This window comes from Phalacrocorax carbo, chromosome Z, assembly GCF_963921805.1.
Source record: "Phalacrocorax carbo chromosome Z, bPhaCar2.1, whole genome shotgun sequence".
NCBI lineage: Eukaryota > Metazoa > Chordata > Aves > Suliformes > Phalacrocoracidae > Phalacrocorax > Phalacrocorax carbo.
This window is the reverse complement of record NC_087548.1, coordinates 27,416,193-27,439,283: the sequence shown is the minus strand read 5'-3', so window position 1 is coordinate 27,439,283 and position 23,091 is coordinate 27,416,193. Positions and strand designations below refer to the sequence as shown.

The window sequence follows — 23,091 nt, the reverse complement described above, 5'->3', positions numbered from 1 at the left end:
ATAGTTTCCTTCCCCAAGCATATATAAGAATAAAACAACATCATAGTAGTGCTATACTGATATGGTTGGTAAAGTCCAGCTGATAACTCCGGTCTAGGCAGTAGTTTTTAGCTTGGCTTGATAGCTACTGGTTAACATTTTGTATATTAGAGAGACGTGGAGAAAGTCAGAGAAGATGACAAATGGGAATAAGGAGGAGAGGACTTCAAAAAAGAAAAAAAGAAGAAAACTGAGCTACTAAAGCTTCTTGTAAACTGTATTCTTATGTAGTGACCAAGGGAACAAATTGTTTGTGGTACTTGAAACTAGATACTGCAGTATATACTGGTGGAATAGTTAAGCAACAGATCATGGATCTTGTATTGGAAAATTTAATATGGTACATTGTTTCTCTAGTTAACCAGGTGATGTAAACCTTTGTTAAATAGAAAGCTCTGGAAGACACTACTAATAAATGGCATCGTGTTTCAGAATATGTGTAGATCACTGTTAAATCTTGCAATTCTCTTAAACAGTAACTGTCCTTATTCATATTCATGTCTGAACAAAAATAAAAATCTATTTACTTTCTGCTGCTTCCTAAAATTCCATGTGTGTTTATGGCAAGTAGTGCAGTGTAAACCTAAATAAGCAGAACACTGCAACACAGAATATAGTTAACTTCTCTTTCCTAAAGGTTATATATTGAAGGCAGTGTATCAGATTTTCAATTTATGAGTAACATTTCCTTTAAAACACTAGATTAGTTCTTACACAGTTAATGAAAATACGTTTATTAGCATATGAAACTGTTTCCCTGTAATTGTCTCTTTTTTTCCTTAGCCTCCTCCAGGAAATGTGAAAATCCCTAGTGTACCCAGTACCCAGCCAGCAATAATGAAACCAACAGAAGAATCACCTGCTTACACACAAATTGCAAAGGTTTGTCTATAGCTTTCAGGCACTTGGTTCCTTTTCATTATAATTATTTAAATACACTTCTGGAGTAATGTCTTTTATAAATAAGCATTGTTTTCCTAATGATTTATGAAAATAATTACTGCTTTTAAGTAATCAGTTAATGCATGAATTAGGTCAATATATTAGGTCAGTCTTCATCCATAACTGGAGATGCTTAATTATAGAAAACAGACTTGGAATATTTATTTTGTGTTCATATTTTTTATCAATATCTAATGGTATTTGTTTTGTTCAGGAGCATGCCTTGGCCCAGGCAGAACTGCTAAAACGTCAACAAGAACTGGAAAGAAAAGCAGCTGAACTAGATCGCAGAGAAAGGGAAATGCAGAGTCTCAATCAGCAGGGGGGTATGCATGAAAAAAACACTTCTTTAAATGGCAGAAATTCTGGTTTTTCTGAGAAACTGTTTTAGTTTTACAGTGACATTGTGAAACAGATTGAAAAGGAGGGCTTATAATCTTTTCAGGAAAACAAAGTTTATCTCCCCTGAGACAGTGCATACAGTTAATAAAACCTGTCCTGTCCTGTAAAAATTTTAAATGTGGCCTCTGTTACATGTTACTCTCTGCTATCAGCTATTTTTATTCTAGCGTAATATCTAGGTAATACTACTGAATAGAAATGGAGCATTTTGAGAAGTAAAAGTAACTTCATAAGTCACATCTCTTTGATTTCTTTTCTGTCAGTATTTATAGCTGTAGCAGAACTTTCCCGCTCTGAAACGTTTTCTTATCTTTTACTGTGTTACAGACATAATATTCTATGCAGATAGCAGAAAATTTTATTATTAATCTCATATTAATTTTTCATATGACACTTTGAAACCCATAGTCAAGATTAGTATCTCATTTTGCCACAACCTATAAGTGTTCTGTGCAAAACCATCAGTTTTTGTAAGGCAGTTTCACAAATGAGAAGATTTACATCCTCTTAACTGATGGAGATACTTTGCAAGAAGTAGATCTATGGAAATATTCCTTTTCAAAAGGAAGAACTTCAGACTGAAGTTAGATAAAAAAAACCCTGAACAAAACACAAAATGCTGTGTGCAAGGTTGACTTTGTGTGGTCTTTTCACTTGTATCTAGAGTTCTGACTTTTATTTCCACATGTGCTGAGGTTTTTTTTGATTATCCAGTGATACAATAACACATTGCATAATTGCTTAGTAATTAAAATTCTCAGGGGTTTTTATAGAATTGAATAGAATATTTTCAGTTGGAAGGGACCTACAACGATCACCTAGCCCAACTGCCTGACCACTTCAGGGCTCACCTGAAAAGTTAAGGCATGTTATTTAGGGCATTGTCCAAATGCCTCTCAGTCACTGAGAGGCTTGGGGCATCGACCACCTCTCTTGGAAGCCTGTTGCAGTGTTTGACCACCCTCTCAGTAAAGAAGTGCCTGTGCATGTCCAGTGTAAACCTCCCGGTGCAGCTCTGAACCATTCCCAGGTGTCCTGTCACTGGGTAGCAGGGAGGGAGAGCTCAGCACCTCCCTCTCCACATCCCCTCCTTGGGAAGCTGTAGAGAGCAGTCATATGCCAGTCATTTGCTAGGATCTGGGATTGCTACTCTTCTTCAAAGGAAAAGAATCATGGTGATATTGTCCCTTCATTAAACCATTTTTATTTTCTCAGGATTTGTTTGTTTCCGTCTATTAAATCTCTGTACCTCTTCTCCCAGATAGTGTGATTTTTTTGTTGTTGTTGTTTTTTCATTTCCTTCTGCATGTATTGCCCTTTATATAATTTCACTAACTTATATTGATGGTCTGGATTGATTACTTTTCTCTTCCAGGCTTTAGGGACAGTTTTGTTCATCTATATCTTAGGGAATGTAACTCGGATACCCCACACATGTTGCATTGTATTTCTAAAATGGCTATTTGTTATTAGGTTGCAGTTGTTCACATCGAAGCGCTTGAAGAGATCCTGAAGAATCTAAAGGATTCTTTAGGAAGGCTGAACAGAGAAGAGAGAGCTCTTAAAGCTTTAAAGAAGATACTAGCTTTTAACCAAATGACAGTGTAAAAGATGCTGCGAATCAGGACTTGTATATTGTGACTGAGAAGGAAAATACTCTCTTCCTTTTGTGTTGTGTGGGTGGTTGTTTTTTGGTGTGGTTGTTGGGTTTTTTTTTTTCTCCTTTGGAGCACTCATTTGAACTCCTTTGGAAACACTGTAGAGTTGTCCTGACTGAAGGACTGGAGGACAGGGTCTTTTGCAATACTCCAGCTATTTGCATTCAATTTAGGATGCTGGCTACACATCTAGGACACTGTCATCATATGCAAGTGACTACAGTGCAAAGATCTTCAAGCTGGTAGGTCAGCTCACCTCAATGCCTTCAGTCTTCTCTGCTCAGGTTCTGTGCAGCATTGCATTCGAGCTAATGAAAGTGTGCTGTTTCCTATTTCAGCTAGTTCACTTGGGCATGCCTGCAAATCCTGTTCTATGCTTGCAAGAAGCTGGTTTGGGGCGTCTGCATTCGTAGTGTAGGTGTGCCACTGAAGTTATGTTAATAGGCCTTGAGGTGGTAACTCGTGTTGAATGAAATAATTCTGGGCTAGCTCTTTGCTTATCAGGATACAATCTTGGAATATGACTACCCAAAGTGTATTTAGAAGACCACCACTCATTTTTTGATCTCAAGCTGTCTCACCAAGCTGTCTTTCAGTCTTGACTGAAAATTTTGAAACCTGTACCACAGCAGCGGGAAAGCGCAGGAAATACAATTCTTAAATATGAGCTTGAATTATTATAAGATACCTGAATTATTCCATAACTCTGTCTTGAAACTATTAGTCCTGAGAGAAATAACCATAGATGGTGGAATGAAGATCGGAATTATTATCAGATATTTTCACATAAGAAATCCTAAAGTATTTTTTAATATGGATGGGAATATTACTTGATTACCTTCTCTATGCTGTCTCTGCCAATCCCCTGCTCTGAAAGACTTGGTAAAAATTTCACTAGAAGACACTGAAAAACTAACAGATAGTGCTTTGGACCTGTTTGGACAGAACTGACAGCTTTACCGTTTCTGAGTGGGGAAACAAATATGAAATAATGCAAGTATGTAAGCTTTGCAAGTCATCTGTTCTTAGATGAACTGCTAGTAAAGGTATGGTTGAAGATGGGAATGGCAAGCAAAAAACCTTGCCAGAATTTCAGGTAAATGTGCCTTTAGGTTAAGCCATAGCTCAGCTCCACTTTTGGAACATGGTGATTAATATATCTCTTGTATCCAGAATTTGAAATGCTATGGTAAAGATTTGTTGCAGTTATTACCTCAGTTGAATCTCTTGAGTCTATGCTTGGTATGACTTGTATTCGGCCGAATGTATACTCTAGCCTCTGAGCAGATCAGCATACAGGAAATCCAAGCGTCTGGTACTGTGTCCTGACTCTGTCACAGAACTGTATCAAAATACAGTGATGCTGTAGGAGATCATATTGTAACAGAAAAAATAGTTTAGACCATTTCAATAGCTGCCTTTTTTAAGGATTATGGGCTTTCAGGTAAAGCTTTGACTGTAAACTCTACTGGGAACTAGTTCAAAGTGTTAGCAATAGCCCAGTGTTAAAAATATCAGGATCCTGAGGACGAAGAATGGTTTTCAGTCCCCAGCCTTTGTCTTCAACGAAGTATGTGGGTATGGTGGGACTTTAGGGAAGCATGCATTCAAAAGTCAAAGAACTCTGAGAAATTGGTTTTCTACCCATATCTACTTGTTCTGTGAAGAATTATCTTTTCTCATTACTTTATAGGAAGTGTCAAATGCCTGCTTAGTCTTTTACACAGATAAAATATTGTACTTGCCTTGATCTGTCTACACTTCATTGTATTTTATTTCTGAAGTTTATTTTCAGTATTGTGTGAGTATTGCTGATAAAACTCTTGGGTTTTGGTAGCCCAAGTTATCTATACGCTTATGAAACTCATGCATAAAACAATTTGAACACATCCTAATACATATTTCTTTCTAGTACAGAGAGATTAAAACTGTATTATAAAGCTTTTTTTTTTTCTGTTTTGCAGGTAGAAAAAATAATTGGCCACCTCTTCCTGAGAATTTTCCAGTAGGTCCTTGTTTCTACCAGGACTTTTCTGTAGACATTCCTGTAGAGTTCCAGAAGACAGTAAAGATTATGTACTATTTGTGGATGTGTAAGTTTTTTGGGTTTGGTTGTTCGTTTTTTTTTAAAGAAAAAACAAAGTGCCTATTGAAAGTTGATGATACATACCTGCTAGTTTGGCTTTTGCAACATGTGTAAGGAGAAATTGTTTTAAATCCAGAAGTCAAATGATGAAGTGAGATCTTTTTGTTACTTTCGATTTTAAAAGTATTGAATTATTTCATAGAAGCTTCCACAGAAAAAAAGGAGGATTATCCTAAGACTGTTGGGCTCTAGTATATTGCAGTTTTCTCGTTTAAGTATCCCTGTTGTTGTAAAATGAGCTTTGACCATTTATTAACTTAGAAATAATTTTACTGTTTTTAAAATCGGCTTGTATATTGAGAAATGTAATTCACAATCAGTGTTTATAGACTTGTGAGTTTAACAAGTATAACATCCATTTGCTTTAATATATGTAGTTTTATATAGTTTAATACAGTTTTTAGTCTGCAGTGGACACTTAATATCTTTTTAGTCTGTTTGAAAAAAAAAAAGTATATTAGCTGAAGAATCAGTCCATGTTGAAACTATCCTTTGTACACTAGAAATGCTCTACACCATCTTTGTGGGGTTAGTTTTGCCCGTGTTCAGGTGCTGTGTTTTGACGGGAGAAATGCAGGATGAACTAAATGTACAAATGCCACAACATTTGTTTCTTCTGCCTCGTCCAGCATGATGAGAGCCTAATAATTACTCTGAGACTGAGGAAACTCCAAAGATTTAGGTGCTTCAACACCTTTACTAGGTTTTTAGCATACTACGGGAACGTGAACTTCAGAACTTTTCTGAATTTTTTTCAGGTCTTTAGATTTAGTTAGCAAATCCCCGTAATTTTACCCGTTAGTCAGGTAATCTTATTACTGTGATTAAACCACGTAACTGAAACACACAAAATGAGCAGTCCGCATTCAGTCAAGTGAATTCCACTTCGTTGTAATGCACGACTTTCTATATTCATTGCTGGGTCATTAATCTTCAAATAAGCAACTAAATCCACTGTGGAATGTGTGACTAGTCACTCTCATAAATCTAACAGACATTTAAGATTTATATGAAATCTAAGGTCAAGTACTCCAAAATTTTGGGATAGTTATTAATTCTGGCCATTTGCAGGACTGAGTTCTGAAAGTGCCGTATGTTGCAAACACAGGGTCAAGTTGGGCAGTGGGAACTAGAATAGTAATACTGTTTTTCTTTTCCCTTCTTATGGCAATAAATAAAAGAAGCAGCAACATTATAGTATTTTCATATATATAGGAGTTGTACTTTTATACCCACATGACAGATTTTATTCTAGGTAGACTGAGATTTTTACTGACTCCTCTTACTCTTTTCCTTCTTTAGCTCTAGTACACTCTGACTTAGGGGTTACTCAGGAAGGAAAGAAAATGGCATAATAAAAGAAAAGACAGACAAAACCTATTTCAGGCTAAAAAAAAAAAAAAAAGACTGAGTACAGAACTCCGTGCCCTAGGGATGGCTGTGGAATCAATGCTTATGACTCTTCTTTCCTAGGATTGTATCCACATGGTTTGGCTCATTTTTCTTTAGAGTGGCTATGCTTCCTCAGTGGAGGCAGTTATTACCATAGCAAACGAGTCTGCTTCTGCTTGGTGCTCTACCCTACATTTTATTTTCTGTTCCAGAACTTCCTAGGTCTTGTAAGGCCTAGGGGTTCTGTGAGCATAATCACATTTCGATAAATCTAGTACTGCATGCTCAGCACTTCATAAAGTAGGTTAGTTTTCCTCCTCCTTTTTAGCAGCCCTAGGAACAAATGTTTCTGGTTTAGTTTTCTGTGTGTTTCTATGGTTAGGAGCAGTTTTTATATCCTTACTCTTGGTCTTTATGTATCTGATGAAACTTTGTTACCTGTTCAGATCTGTATGTTCTTTATGAGAAAACATGTTTGTCTGTAAAAACTTGTCTTTATGAGAATACAAGTCTGTTTGTATCTCTATTCTGTGGATTCATCTGTCTTTTCTATATTTGTATCAGAAGTCAGAGTTTTCTGATTCCTTAATGGGTTTTTATCTTTGCACGTATTTTGGGGGCTTCCCCCCCCCACCCCCGGGGAAGAGCCTTTTTTTTTTTTCTGACTGTGCTCCCATGTTTTTGTGAACTAGAGCAATCAATTAGCAATGGCTTCTGTCAGCTGCCATTGGAGCTCTTCTGTTCTGTCTTGGTTTTGTGACCATTGCTGTTTTAGTGGCTTGCAGATAGAACAACAGTTTTCCTGGCTCTTCAGCAATGAGCATTAATTTTAGATCTTTCTGTGCTGTTACTAGTGAAATGTCCCATGTCTCTTGACCAATATCTAACACCAAAGATTTTTTGGCTCAAAAGCCTGTGTTTTCCAGCTACATTCCTCACCGGCTGATAGCATGTACAAAAATGAGCAGTTCTGATTTTCAAACAATGTTTTTTATTTGAAAGTACAAACCTAAGAGCTGCTTAATCTCATAGAAAGCTTTTGTGGCGTTTGGATTTGTTACTTTATGTAGGTTGTGAGTGTTTCCATTTTCTATGAACAAGACTTTTAAAGGTTTTCAAAGGCCAGTGACTTAAACTGCAGATTCTGGTAGAAAAATAATACCATAAAGTGCCAACTTTTATGTATCTTTTTCTGTTTAGGAGAGTTTCATTGCATCCATCCTTCTTTCTGAGGGTACAATCAATAGTACATATATCAGACTGTCTTGATAATTGTTCTCCCTGTTCCTGAGAATGTCCAAGGATGGACACTTCATAAACTCCCTCCAAACCTGTTCTAGAGTGTTGCGGTCTTTTATCATTAAAAGATGTTTCCCAGTATATAGTTTAATTCTCCCTTCCTGTGCTTGATCTTTCCTGTTCTGTCCACTGTTATTATGGAGAACACATTTATCCCCATTAGTCATTTCCCTTTGGCTAAATTAGCATAGTTTACTCAGCCTTTCTTTGTAGGTTGTTTTCTAGAGGTCTGGTTGCTGTCTTACAGATTTGCTGCTTGTTCCATTCCAAGTTATTATGGTTTTTTTTTTTAGTGTATAACATCAAGAACTTTACAATGTGAACTGTGTCCAGTATTTTAGCTGAAGTCCTACTGTACTGGGTAGGGAAAAAAACACCTTTACATTTTTGATAGCATGTGCATATGTTATGTGCTGATCTAAGCCTGTTTTAGAATATATTTTTTCCTATGGAAAAGACTTCTGTCATTTGTAATGCATATTTGCACGTCTTGCCTGCTTCCTCTCCAAAAGAGCAGAACAGACAAGGAACAAAAGCCTAACCTATATTTAAAGCCACTCTGTGCTCCAAGGTTGTGCATCATCAAACTTCACCAGCTTTGTCCTTACTTGTTGGTTGCCTTGTGGCTTGAAAACCCTCTGTTTCGTAGGTGTCCCATTCCCCTTGGGGCAGTCGTTACAGGGTGGCAGTCCAGCTGATTCCTGGGAAGAAGTGCATTCTTATGTCATGTGTCCTGGTGAGGACTTTGGTTTCCCAACAATACGATCAATAAAGCATTACTGATATGAAACTTATTACAAAAATCTATTTTTACATAGTCCCACATGGGACTGCAAAATAATAATCTCAATAATGTAGATGCCAAATAGCATTGGTGCAGCTTGTGGTCTTTCAAACATTAATGGATGATTAAGTGTAGTTCATTAAGACAGGGAATGTATGTCTAAGTAGGATTCTTCTGTAAATGGAAGTTTACACTAATACACTAATAAAAATTAATTTGAGTCTGAATATTTATTAAACTAATGTAATTTCCCGTTGTTCATTCTTATTCTGCTGTGAATGTGCTTTTTTTTTTTTAAACCCTCAACTGCTTCCACAGCAAAACTAGGAGGTGGCTTTCGTAGATCACTTCACACTGAGTACTGTGTTGGTATAGCTGTGAAGTTATTGTCATACAGGCATTGCACGTTGCAGACTTCTGCCAAAGCCTTAGGTCATTTCAGCCCCCAGGTGGTCATTATCTTCTAATAACCTGTATTGTGGTTTAATTTGAGGAGGCAAGTGTGGAAGGTACTTAATAAAACCGTTAACCTGAACATAAAAACAGCTGTCCCTACAACAGCCAAGCTTATCTAGGTCACTTAGTGAAGGTGTTGGCTCAAAGAGCAAATGCCTTTCTGTACCTTGCAGCAGGTAGAGAGAAGGGCAAGTGGAATGAAGTTATAATTGCCAGTGAAGTCCCATGTCTTCATCCGTAGCCTGCTAATACTCTGTTTTTACAGCGGAGATTCTCCATGACAGCAGTGAAGGAGACCCGTATGTTGCTGGTTTTATTGTGCAATAAATACCAGTAGTGGTTGCGATGATTCAGCCCTCCTCTGCACTGCGGTATACTCTTAACATGTGTCTTGTTATTGTAATTGCAATTACAAAAAAGTAGTAATTTTGGAAAGTTCACACTTCCAGAATGTGGATATGTCTAGCAGTCTAGGCCCCCCCCCCTTGTTTTCCGGTGTTGACTAGAAAAAAAAAAAAAGGTTTTCCATTAGTAAGTTTCTCATAGTTATCAAAGGCAGGCAGGAATTTGGATTTGTATCATTTCCTGTGCTTTGAGGCATACACACAAAAAATCTGAAATGAGTTCCTTTGCTGACCTCTTGGAACAGTGCTGCGATAGGTAGATGCATTAAATGCTTTTTATTTAAAAGTACAAAGCTTTCTGTTTCTGGTGACTCTTAGAGGAAAATATGATTTGTCTGTGGGAAATGTTTTATCTGCCTTTCATGCAATGAAGAGGGCATTTTGCTTTAAGTGGGCATTTTTTTCCCTCTAAGTTGATTTAGGGCTCATTGACTAGTTAAGAGGCCAGCAAAGAGTTTGAGGGTTCTTTTTCAGCATCTTTAATAACTACCAGCTCTTCTGTTAACCTTACCTTCCAGTTTCTCTGAACTTAAATGAAAAATCATTGCTGGAAGGAGCAGCTTGTGCACTCTCAGTTATACTCTGCTTCCTCCTGGTCCACAAGGACAGAAACTGCCCTCTGGGATAGCAAAATCACTCCTGAATTATTGCTGAACAGAGACAGAAATTCATGTTCATCTTTTAAGTCTGGCAGTACTAGCTTCTGTGCCAGATAGCATGATGGTAGTAAAGTTTCTTAATACTGCTATATCTTTTTCTGTTCTAAGAACTAATATATTTGAAATAAACTGTGAAGTCATAATGCCAATGCATTTTCTTCAGTAGAAATTCAATAGTTAACCTGTAACAAGGTCTGCCAATGAGAAAATGCTAGTATTGAGCTAAGAATGGAGCACCAAAAAGGCATATTTTTAAGATCAATGTTATAAGAAATATTTGAATATGCAGTATGTATTAAAGCATCTAGAACAGCTTCTTGCAGATCTTGTTTTACTGGGAAACATTTTTACTAAGTGGGGTTTTTTTTCATTTTACTACATGGAAGATAAAGACCTTCTCATTGAAAAAATTTTGGGAAATTTTTATTTTCAAATTAGAATGTGTACAGTGCTAAATTTATGATGCATTTTATATAATTTATAAGATTTATCTTAAAAATATTCAGTAGTCTGTTAAATGTCTGTATCCAGTTATTACTGTAGAAAAAGAATCAATTATTGCAGTTGTAGAAACCTCTTTTTAAATAATTTTAAGTTTGAAGATGTTTTATTTTTATGACAGGACTTTTTCCTTCACCATATACCTGACAGTACTTGAATTTCCATGTCCAGTACTTTCACTTGTGAATACAGGGTTTACCTGAAAGTTAGAAAACTGTAAAAATCAGCTCATTGTTGAGGGCATTGAGAGGGTATTGATTTATTGTCAGCATGCTGATGTTTTGTTTAAAAATGCTCAGTCTGGGTATTAGCTTAACAGTTGTAATAATTTATTGTCTAAACATAACTTAATTAAGACTATTTTGCTTTTGCTTTTACAGTCCATACAGTGACACTGTTTCTTAATATCTTTGGATGTTTGGCCTGGTTTTACGTTGATGCTACGCGAGGGGTTGATTTTGGATTGAGTATTCTCTGGTTCTTGCTTTTTACCCCTTGTTCTTTTGTCTGCTGGTACAGACCGCTTTATGGAGCTTTCAGGTAACAACTTCAGCTTGACTCAGGATATTTAAAAACTTGTCAAAATGCATTAATATTCCAGAACTTGCTTGATTATCATTATGATAATCCTTTAGTATGCTTTCTTTAGAAACAAGTAGTATGTTTTCCATTAATTCAGTTGTTTGAAACATAGGTGGCAGTAGTTAGGAATATCATGGAATATCCTTTAAAGTATTTATAGCTTCTACCATTGACAAAATAGTTGTAGGAAATATTTAACTTTTTATTGGGCTGATAACAATTTTAAGTAAAATTATCATTTAGTCTCTATCCTTTCACACCAAGAATTTGAGTAAGTTAATAGTGAAGAGTGTCTGAAACTTTTGGCTTCCTGAATGAACTTCATAAAACTCTACACTTGAAAATCTTATATTGTGAAGTGACCTACAGTGTCTGTAAGTGAAGTAGACACAGATTCTTAACAATGAATAGAGCAGATAACTGTAGTATTTTTCCTAGCTTTTAGCAATCTTTGCAGACTTCACAAGCGTGAAGCGAGATAGCTTTGTGTTTAAGAATAGAATGGTTGGTTTACGTGCAAAATTGAACTTTTTTTTTGTGGCAGTCAGCATATAGAGATTCTAAATCCTGTACTCAGGTATTTCTTGGGAAATTTTTTTTACATTGAAGAGATTCAGGGTGTTCTCAGTTAAAATGCACTAATTCTTGTGGAGAAAGATTGATGGCCAGAAATTGCAGTTAAGCTAAACCTTTAGACTAAATAAGATGTTTCATTTTGGTAACTAAGGAGGTATTGTTGTAGCCACACCCCTTTGAGGAATCATATGGTTTAACTTGCATTTGCCCTCTAGTAAATCCATAGCTTTTTCTTAGTGAATATTGATTTTGGAAAAGGAAAACTACTACTTGCATATGCAACTTCTGGTCAGTTGCTCAGCTGAAAATGAAATAGTTATTGAACTGAACTGGTTGAATAAATAGACATGAACAAAATCCTTTCTGCAGGAAGAGCTATTAATGACCAAATCTGGTTCTGTGACTTAACTAAGTGATTTCTACTTTTTTGAGAACCCTGGTAGCAAGCATATATGATCGTTAGTTTTGATAGTAAAAAGTTGAGGTCTTTGTTGATATTTTGCCTGTACATTTATGTTTGGGGTTTGTTTGTTTTTTTTTACTTTAAGTCTTTGTCAGGCTGGCATTTTAGTAATTTAAACAGCAAACCTATTTTGTATATTTTGCTTTTAAGCAACAGCTGCTTCAGTATTCTGGTCTGTACTATGTTTCAGTAATTCCACATCAGATTTTATTTCCTTTTACAAGTAAAACCCATCCTGCCAGCTTGGTGAACATCAGTGTGAAAGTGGAACAGAATTCTGTTCTTCATGTATTGGAACAAAACTTCTGTGTTTAGTCTAAGAGGCCCTGCTGTGTGCTGAACAGAACACTAAGGAGTAGTATCTTGCTGCTATTCTCAACACCGTTAGAAGTGCAGGTCGCAAAAATACAGTGTTGAAGAAGGAGCAGCTCATGTAAATAAACGCTCTGCAAAACACAGAATTGCTGATACTACAAATCACTGTCAATTACTGGATGCATTTTTACTCTAGTTAATACATGAAAAGTATTTAGATTGGTACTACAGTATTTGCAAAAAGCCATTAATTTCCTGGCTGCTTTAATCTTTTTCCCCCCCCTTCTTTCAGGAGTGACAGTTCATTCAGGTTCTTTGTGTTCTTCTTTGTATATATCTGTCAGTTTGCTGTACATGTACTTCAAGCTGCAGGATTTCAAAGATGGGGAAACTGGTGAGTATTCTGTTTGCTGTGGAGTTGTACCGTCTGTAAGACAAAACTCATGTTTGATATAGCAGCTGCAACACAATCTGGTGTTTTTTTTTTAAAAAAAAAACTTGTGTTCACTGGAATTGCTACATTTGGCACTCAAAAAAAGGCATTTTTTGTGTGCTCTTAACTAGGAAAAGTGGGTGAAACATATCCAAGAGTGTGAGGTACTTCTGTTAGTAGGCTGGTCAAATTTTATCCTTCAATGTAAACCACTTTGAACTATTCTTTTATACATTACCTCTATTTTCATCCTGTGTGGAGATGTTATTTGCTTTGTATTTATGGTAAGAAATAAGCAAAACCTAGAGAAAATTAAATAATTTAGACAGTAATAATACACTTCATATTATTTTGTATCATTAGTAATTTCTAATTATATTAATATATTCACTATTAAGGAAAATTTAGAGCTAAAATTTGAAGAATGAGTCACAAATGTATTTGGGTGGATATAGTAGTATATCTTTGATATTATTTGAAAAGCTCATTTGTCCAAGTCAGCTCCTTACTCTGTAATAGTTAATTTTTCTTTTTGATGCTTCTAAGTATATAAGCTTTTAGATGAAGCTTTCATGTAGATTTTTTTAATTTGAGTCTTCAAGATCTAATACTTAGATTTTACAAGGAAAAGCTATTGGGAATCGGTCACTGTCCTGGGAAAAACACCCAACAAACTTGAATTAACTAGAACCATGGTTGTAGTAGCCAGCTGGTAGCTCAGAGACCTGTCACTGGCAGTACTGTAGCTGGGTCATGACATTTCTCTGTATCAGAGCTTTTTGCTGCTGACCTCCAAACACATACAAGGCAGGCAAAACAACATTGCCTTAGAACTGTAGTGGAAGGAGATTCTGTTTTATTATTTTTAGTCTTGAATGCACTATTTGGCTGTTTCATAGACACATTGATTGACGTTAACAAAATAAAAATATTTTGGAGGGCCAGCTCTCCAAGTATGTGGAGTGTGTGTTTAAGGATACTTGGGGAAGGAGTACGAAAAGTAGCCAGATTGTTAGAAAATGCTAATTACAGTTTGGATTTTGGTGTTCTGTGGTAAAGTTCAGTTGGACGTAGGGGATATCAAAGCAATAGGGGTAGAGGAAAGTTGTACAGTTGTTTGGGTTTACAGAAATTTTTTGCCTTTTTTTTTCTGTGGAAGAAATTTTTCCTGTCTTAATGTTTTATTTCTCTTAAGGCAACCTGCCTTCTGTGGTTTTGAGTTTGATTTATTTTTCTGTTGGTGTTTCAATTGTGAGGAATGGGGAAGTGCTTGAAGTAGATACTGATATAGCAATCTTTTCTGTTAGTTAATCTGATGCTGTCTACTTCAGAAAATTATTATATTAACCTCAATTGAGAAAGCATCACTATTTGGATACAATTAAATGAGTCTTCCCACATAGAAGATGGGGGGAATGTTTTTGTTTTATATTTAAAGAAGTTAGAAACTGCCTTAAATCAGTCTGAAATTATAGTATGACAAAAAAAAAAAGTTGATGAGCAACTGTTAATTTTTTCACAACCCTGCACAAGGATAATTTCCCATAGTTTCACCGCATGCATTGGGAAAAATGGAAACTAAGCTCTAAAACTTACTATAGAACTGAAATATGATTATGTAAAATTACCATGACTCTTTCTTCAAAAATATTCAAAGTTGATCAGAACCAGGAGGTTATAAAGCTTCCCTTGATGTAGATACCTGTGGATGAATGGTTCATGTGCTGTGCTAGTAAAGTTTGTCCTTTCTTTTTCCTCCAGTGGGTGGATTTCATCTCTTACTGGGCTTAATAAGAGTATTCCGGTTGGCATTATGATGATAATCATAGCTGCACTTTTCACAGCATCTGCTGTTATCTCATTAGTTATGTTTAAAAAGGTAAGTTGCATGTTATTCCCCTCTTCTGTTTTTTGCTTATACTGTTGTGGAATTAGAAAATGCTGTTTGTACAGTGGACGTATTTTCTGCGAATTAAAATGGGGGAAGATAGCTCTGACTAACTGGGGAGGTGAGCCCACAATGAAAGGGTAGGTGAATGCACTGGACACCGTGTAGATACCAGGTTGCAGTTTCCAAATCTGTGGCAATTTATCAGGCTGAGTGAAGTATGATTCAGTGATTGCTAAGTTTCAGCTCTTACCAAAGTCAATCCCATTAAAATCAACAGAATAGGGAGGTGCCTGGCACCTCAGAAAGGGCTTTTATTTCTCTGCTTCTATTGTTTTAACATTTTGTTGTCAATTAATGACTGCGTAGCGTGTAAGCTCAAAGGAGGATGCATTTTTCCCTTGGTCCTCTTTGTGGATTTCCATCCAGAAGACCTAAGTTTAGATACTACAGTGCTGGTAAGTTTTTGATGTTGTTTAGATAAAATGTAACTGAGAATTCTGATGATGATATGCTGGCAATTCTAATAATTCAATCTCAGTTACAGTTATGCTTACAGATTTTCACATACCTGAACTCTTCAGGCCTATTTACAGTAAGCTAGAAATTTTAAGCATTGCCTGGAGATGTCCCTTCTCCTTATTTGTTTTCTGCATAAATACTCAGGTACAGGAGAAAGAAGCAAGAAAAATATATGGTGGAGCTTTTTTTTTTTACAGTCCTCCTACCGTATGCATCTGGATTCACTCAAAAAACCTGCATACTCAGATGTGACCTGGTGTGTCTTTATGGATGAGAAACAGTCCATTTATAACAAAGAAAAAAGTTACAACATCAATTTTCCTGCTACACTTGAATGAAATTGTCTTTGCAATATTATTTGACAACTTTATTGTGACGTGAATATAAGTCAGAAATAGCTTTTTCATTTTAATAGGATAATTGGAAGTTACTTAGGATTTGGGTTTTTGTTGTACTAGAGATTGTACGCCGTATTGTTTAGAGTGATTGTAAGGTAAAGTGTTTAATATCACTGTTTATTATACAGAGCTGTTGGTTATCACACTAGTTTAGCAGATACATATCCGCATTATTAGGATATTTTCTACTTTTTAATATTAAATCATAGCTTAGCTTGTTTGTGTAACCATATCAGCAAAATTAAAATGTTTCTAAAACTTGATGGAGAAAAAAAATCACCCAAATGCTGTTGACCCAGTGGACTCAAAACTACTTTTTTGGTTTTGTTTCCTGCTGTTTTTTTAGCACATTTACTAACTCTTTTAATGAATATGACAAGTTGTGTACAGATTGAGACAGAAGACATTTTCACAAGCTATGAGCCCTGCTTTATGCTAAGGATGCAGCCTGTTCATGTATTTAAAGATGTTATTTCAGACAGTAGATACCACACACGTTTTATTAAAGACCTGTGAGACCCCTCTGAACTTGCAGAAAGTTACAGGTGTTCCTACAGTTGAACCGTGCATGCAGCAGGGCAATCAAAAGTTGTAGGAGTTGTGGAAGAAGAGTCCATTTGCTCGTTAATGGATCCTCCCAAACCAGACATGAGTAGACCAGATTACCCCACCACACAGCTCTGCTTCTTGTTTGAGACCTTGCTATCAGTCTACCAAGAAATGGAAGGCTCAGCACCGTGTTTTTCACTGCTTTTCCGCCTCCCTAGGTGCATGGTCTCTACCGCACGACTGGTGCTAGTTTTGAGAAAGCGCAGCAGGAGTTTGCCACGGGGGTTATGTCCAACAAAACTGTACAAACGGCTGCAGCCAACGCCGCGTCAACAGCAGCAACCAGTGCCGCTCAAAGCGCATTCAAGGGTAACCGAATGTAGGGAAATGTAAAAAGTCATTATGGTTCTCTTCGGCTGTAATTTATTTTCCAGTCGCTTATTATATTCCCTATAAGCCTAGGTCAAAATTCACACAGCATGTTTGTCTCTTCTGCAGCTGTGCATGGGTAAAATGGGAAATGTTTCGTTTATTATAAATTTATTTATTTTAAAAAGATAACCATTCTTTGCTCTTCTTTTAAGATGTTGTATTCTAGAATCTAAACCCTATCATATTTTATGGATGGTAAATAATTTCAACAATTGGCCTGAGAATGAATTGTGGAACAATGATCAAATAAACGTTGTAAGAATTTGGAAGGTTTTTTAGTGGTTCTCTCCAGTATTTTCTTTTAACTTCCGGAAAGCACTTTGGATCAATTATTTTCCTTTGTTAAGAACTGTTTGCCCTATTTCTACTGTAAGAAGTGGGGCAGACTTAGAGATGTAGAAAGTTAGGTTTGGCTACTGCTTTTGCAATTTCAGCAGCTGCTGGAGGACAAATACGAGCAGGATAGATATTATAAATTCTTTTCTGGTTTTTTGTTGTTTTTTTTTTTTTTAGGATAAGTCTTTTGATATAAACCTGTAAGTTTGCATGAATACTGTTGAGTTATCTGATCTTGTTTAAATAGTGTTTTGGTCCAGAATTTACCTGCACCACTTTATAATTACAGCATTTGTTTGTATCTATTTTCATGGAGTATTCTCTACCTGTGAGAAATTACTATGGTGCATAGACATTCTCTGTAACAGAATGTGTAATGCAGTGTACAGATTACGGATGTTAACTGACAGTTTCAATCACGGAGCTAAATGATTATATATTTGCTATTTTTAATTTCAGTATTCATGTTTTGGGGTAATAATTTTGCTGGAAAAGAAGCCAATATTGACTTTTAGAACACTAGTTTCTTGCCCCCTTCCCTATTCTACATGCAGTGGTATTTTTGTTGTCTTTGGGATTTTTTTTGGTTGTTTGTTTTTTAGGTTTGGGGTTTTTCTGGTGGGTTTTTTGTTTGTTTGATTTGATTTGGGTTTTTTTGGTTTTTTTTTTTTTCTTTAAGTGTAGATTTGTCTTTAACAGTGGTACTAAATCTCTGGCCTAGTCAGTCACTCTGTTTACTGCTTGTCCAAAAACCTAAATATAAAGTGTTTAATTTTCTAAGGGGAATATTGTCTAAACCCAGGCTTTTCAAGCAATGGCATTTAACAGATACTTGAATTAATTTTAATGTTAACTCGGCCATCTCTGATGTGATTTAAGGGGGGGGCTTTTAAACTATTTTGAGTTGGAAAAGTGAGAAATTTAATCTTTAACAAAGTAAAATTTTAAATCATTGAACTGGAGGCCTAAGAGGTTAAATTGGTGACATGGAACTGAACAATCCATAATGGTACATACCATCATAATATTCTAGAATATAATAATCTCTTAGAATAACGTCATGTTTCTCTCCTTTGAAGACAATTCATATTCTTGGATTGCCTCATGAGTGATATGCACAATACTTCGGCTGTTTTTTCAAACTCTGTTTTAGGTAATGGAAACAGGAAAAACCACATCCCACAACCAGTGTAAGTGTACACTGTGGCTGAAATAAATTCAGCCATTAAGGTGGATCACCTTTAGTAAGACAGCATAAAATTCTGAGGCCCCTCCATGTTCTGAATGTGGACCGACTTTCATAGAATCACAGGTTGGAAGGGACCTCAGGGATCATCTAGTCCAACCTTTCTGGGAAGAGCAGAGTCTAAACAAGATGGCCCAGCACCCTGTCCCGACGACTCTTGAAGGTGTCCAATGTGGCCGAGTCAACCGCTTCCCTGGGGAGATTATTCCAATGGGTGACTGTCCTCACTGTGAAAAATTTCCCTCTGGTGTCCAATCGGAATCTCCCCAAGAGCAATTGTGTCCATTCCCCCTTGTCCTCTCCATGTGACTCCTTGTAAAAAGGGAGTCTCCATCTTCTTTGTAACTGCCCCTTAAGTACTGGTACATGGTGATGAGATCCCCTCTGAGCCTCCTTTTCTCAAGGCTGAACAAACCCAGTTCTCCCAGCCTGTCCTCATATGGCAGGTTTCCCAGTCCTCTGAGCATCTTGGTGGCCCTTCTCTGGACCCTTTTCAGCCTGTCCACATCCTTTTTGTATAGCGGGGACCAGAACTGTACCCAGTACTCCAGGTGTGGCCTGACAAGCGCTGAGCAGAGCAGGATAATGACTTCTTTCTCTCTGCTGGCGATGCCCTTTTTGATGCAACCCAGCATCCTGTTGGCCTTCTTGGCCGCAGCAGCACACTGTTCGCTCATGTTGAGCTTTCTGTCCACCAGGACCCCCAGGTCCCTTTCCACAGAGCTGCTTTCCGGCCAGGTGCATCCCAGTCTGTGCTGCACTCCAGATCCTCCCTCAAGCCTTTCTTGTAGATAGGGGTAACGCTTGCCTTTCTCCAATCCTCTGGGACATCCCCTGTTCTCCATGACTTCGCGAAGATTATGGAGAGTGGCCTCGCAATGACGTCAGCCAGCTATCTCAATACCCTCAGGTGGATGGCATCAGGGCCCATCAATTTGTAGGGGTCAAGCTCCCATAATAATTCATCAATTTGTAGGGGTCAAGCTCCCATAATAATTCACAATAACTCTTCCTTCACTGATGGAGGGTCGGTGTTTGGATCAACAGGCAATTTTGTTCCCAGAGCCTGGGACCTGGCAGTGCTGGCAAAGACAGAGGTGAAGAAAGTGTGAAGGACCTCTATCTTTTCAGCATCGTTGGTTATTGACTCTCCTTTTCTGTTTAACAGTGGGCCTGTGTTTTCCTCCTTTTTCTGCTTACAGTTGATATACCTGAAGAAAACTTTCTTGTTATTTTTTATGTCTACAGCCAGTTTCAATTCAAGCTGGGCTTTTGCTTTTCTAACTGCATCTCTGCACACTCTGGCAATGCCCTTGTAGCTCTCAACGGATAATCCTCCACTTCTCCATCTCTGGTGTGCTTCCCTTTTGGATTTGAGTAGGCCCAGGGCTTTGTGGTTGAGCTGAGCAGGCCTCTTGCTCTGCTTACTTCCCTTTCCTTTATCGGAGATAAACTGGTTTTGTGCTTCTAACAGAGAGTTCTTGAAGAATTCCCAGCACTCACTAGCTCCTTTATCTTCCATGGAAGCTTCCCACGAGATCCCTCCCAACTAAGCCCTGAGTGAGCTGAAGTTTGCTCTTCTAAAATCCAAAACGCTTGTCTTAGAGCTGACCTTCAGCACGGTCAGCAGGATCCCAAACTCCACTTTGTTATGATCACTGCAGCCAAAGTTATCACTAACCGAGATATTACAAAGCAGGCTTTCTCGGTTTGTGAATAGCAAGTCCAGCAGTGCCTCATTCCTGGTTGGCACATCTAACATTTGTATCAGGAAACAGTCCTTGATACATTCCAGGAACTTGGTGGATGACATGCGAGCTGCTGTATTGTGCTTCCAGCAGATGTCTGGGTAGTTGAAGTCACCCATCAGGACTAGGTTCTGTTGGCCAGATGCTTGCTTTAGTGCCCCAAGTACCGCTTCATCAGCATCGTCACTGTGGTTAGGAGGTTGGTAGCAGATGCCCACTGTGAGGTCCTTTTTTGCTACACAGCATTCGGAATAACAGAAGAGCGTTGCGAAAAATAAAATCCCTACCTTAATCCCTAGATCAGTTTTGTACTGTTAGCATGGTGTCCCTGTTAGTCTCCCTTCTTTTACTGATTTCTTTAAATCCCACTTGAATTTGGATAAATGGCATCACTTCACCTATGCTGAAGTTCGTATTAATTAATATACTTGCTTCTAAATGTTCTCTGCATCATGAAGTTAAAAGCAATTTAAATATTCTGTGTAATGGGGGCTCTAAAATTTCACACTAGTGGACATGCTAGCATCAAACTTAAATTTTTGTGGAATGTTATTAAAAGCTTTCCAGATAAAAGTCACCATTTTCTGTTGAGATCAGGCATCATCCCTCTAGCAGCCGTGTATCAAGATTGTGCTTTTCATAATCTTTTAAAACTAACTTGAGGGTTGTATCTAACAGCTCTACTATGGATTGCTTATAGATCTAAGTTTATGCAGTTCTCTTGGTACCTCTTGGGTGGAATCCCAGGGCCATCATCCTTGCAATTTAACTTAAGTTGAAGATTGCAGAATAACATACATTACCAGAATATAGTATGAAAAAAAAAAAAAACAAACACAAATTAGGAATAAAACCTGAATTTGGTGGGTAGATTTTTTTCCCCAAACGTCCAAAGGCTCTATGAGAAAACATATTTAATGTTCTGTGTAGAGGGAGCGTTGATTTGTAATGCCATGGGTTGAATGTACAGATTTAAACCTCCTGAATGAAATTCAAGGTTCAGTTACATGTGAATTGTTTAAACCAGAAATCTGTGACACTGCAGCCCAAAAGGGAGGGAGAGGTTTGAGCTTAGCTTTGACAACAGAAGGCTGATACTTGTCAAGATATTTTGTACCTAATGAAAACTAGATTTTACAGTCTCTTATTCATTAATCAGAGGATGGCGCCCACTGAAGTTGTCATTTTGTAGTATTGTGGCAAATTGAATACAAAGTATGAAGTCTGAACACTGGAATGTCAGTAGTCATTGCTCTGTAATTTAGGAGTTGGTTTTATTTATCTGAGGGATGTTTGTATATTTTGTAAATTACTAACAATGCTCTGCCATCCTGGTGAATGTCATGGTTCTGTACAAATGCGCTTCTTCTGTCCCTCTGTTGCATGTCTGAGTAGTTCAGAAGTTTTGTATATTTATTGTATTAACACAATGTCATAGAATAAAAAAAGACTTTTTTCCTGGGTGTTTGCTCTGTATAGTTTTGACCAATATAGGGATTTTTCTCCTAACAGTCAGGATAACATGCAGGGCAGATGATCTATGTAAAAGTCCTGCTTGGGTTTTATAATTCTGTATATAAATGCTATAATCCTGCTAAAATGGGGAAGCAAAATGTCCAGTATCAAAATAATACATTAGGGTATTGAGAATTAGTCTACTCAACTGTTACGAAGAAAATTCTTGAACGCTTGCAGCGCGCTTTCTTGTGCTGTAAACTCACGAGGGGTAAAATCTAAACATGTTCTGTCATTACTGAATTAAATTCTACAGGTATTAAGTGAATCCTAAAGCACTGTTGAAAGTAAAACAAAGTTGCTGAAACCAGCATTGCTTTGGTAGCATTTATATTCCTAATTTCTGCCTTTGAAGTGGCATTCTGTAGCACTGCTGTGTCTTGCTTTTTCTCTTTTTTTTTTTTTTTTTGGCACTATCGCAGTCTTCTGATTTTTTTTTTTTTTCATATGACATCAACTGTAACACCTGCTTTATGACTTCATCTAGACCACTGTGATGTAGGTATATTTGCAAATGCACGATACAGAGAACAGTGCTCTGAGGTGCAGTTGGGATCATCCTTTTTGGGAGATAGCAAGCGTGAGTTTCTGAAGATGGTCGCGCATGCATGCATCACGTGGTAGTGAAACTCTTCATCAGCTTGATCTGTTTCATTGTAATTCACAGACTAGGATGGCAGTGGCGCAGGCTAAAGGAACAGGTTTTGTAATTTCTTGTAAATGGTAAGCACAGCTCTGCGGCATGATCCGGTCAGGTGTTATGGTTAGAATTATTACACAATTTAAGTGCTGTTGTGCAGAGATAATTCCTCTGGTTTGCTGAGGCTAGTTTTCCTCAAGAGGTTGTAAGCCCGAAGTTGGGAAGGCATGCACACACAGAGAAAACAGCACAGAGAAGAGAATCGTGGTTAAAAATATAAAGTAATACTTCTGGAAAGACACTTCTGTCAAGGAAGAGGCAGGCACCAAGAGCATTCTGGTTATGAATCAATAGTAAGGCATAGTGGCTCAGACAATTAAAACAAATGTGTGTTAGGTTTCACTCAGTTACATTAAAATATGTAAGAATTAGTTTGCACTTTTTTTCCCTACAAATTAATTTTATGTCTGGAAGTAGCTTTTATTCTCATGAGTAGAAAAATCCGGAGGATTTAGAAAAGACGCAGTGCAGATTTCTTACTTCGGCAGAAGAACACCAGTTGAACTTTATGCTAGGGTTAAACTAGAGACCATGTCACACACTACTGAGGATAAAAAGATGCGTTGATGGGAAGCGTGACTTGCGGATCACGCTGCCATACTTTTTGTTCTGGAAGAAATTAATTGTCCAGCTGTTTAATGGAAGCATATACAGCTTGTCTAAAATGTGGTTCTTGCTGGATGAATGGATAATGTTTACACCAAAC

At 37.3% G+C, this 23,091-nt stretch overlaps 1 protein-coding gene across 1 annotated transcript in view; it reads left to right on the top strand.

Moving 5' to 3' along the window:
• The window catches only part of SCAMP1 (secretory carrier membrane protein 1), a 50,402-nt gene extending 28,769 nt beyond the window's left edge, over positions 1-21,633 (top strand). Inside the window, exons 3-9 of the mRNA XM_064438654.1 lie at positions 823-921; positions 1,196-1,307; positions 5,006-5,134; positions 11,063-11,222; positions 12,911-13,012; positions 14,813-14,930; positions 16,627-21,633. Coding sequence (XP_064294724.1) covers positions 823-921; positions 1,196-1,307; positions 5,006-5,134; positions 11,063-11,222; positions 12,911-13,012; positions 14,813-14,930; positions 16,627-16,791 — 885 coding nt within the window. The 3' untranslated portion in view covers positions 16,792-21,633. The remainder of the gene's footprint in view (positions 1-822; positions 922-1,195; positions 1,308-5,005; positions 5,135-11,062; positions 11,223-12,910; positions 13,013-14,812; positions 14,931-16,626) is intronic.
• The last annotated feature ends 1,458 nt before the right edge of the window (positions 21,634-23,091 follow it).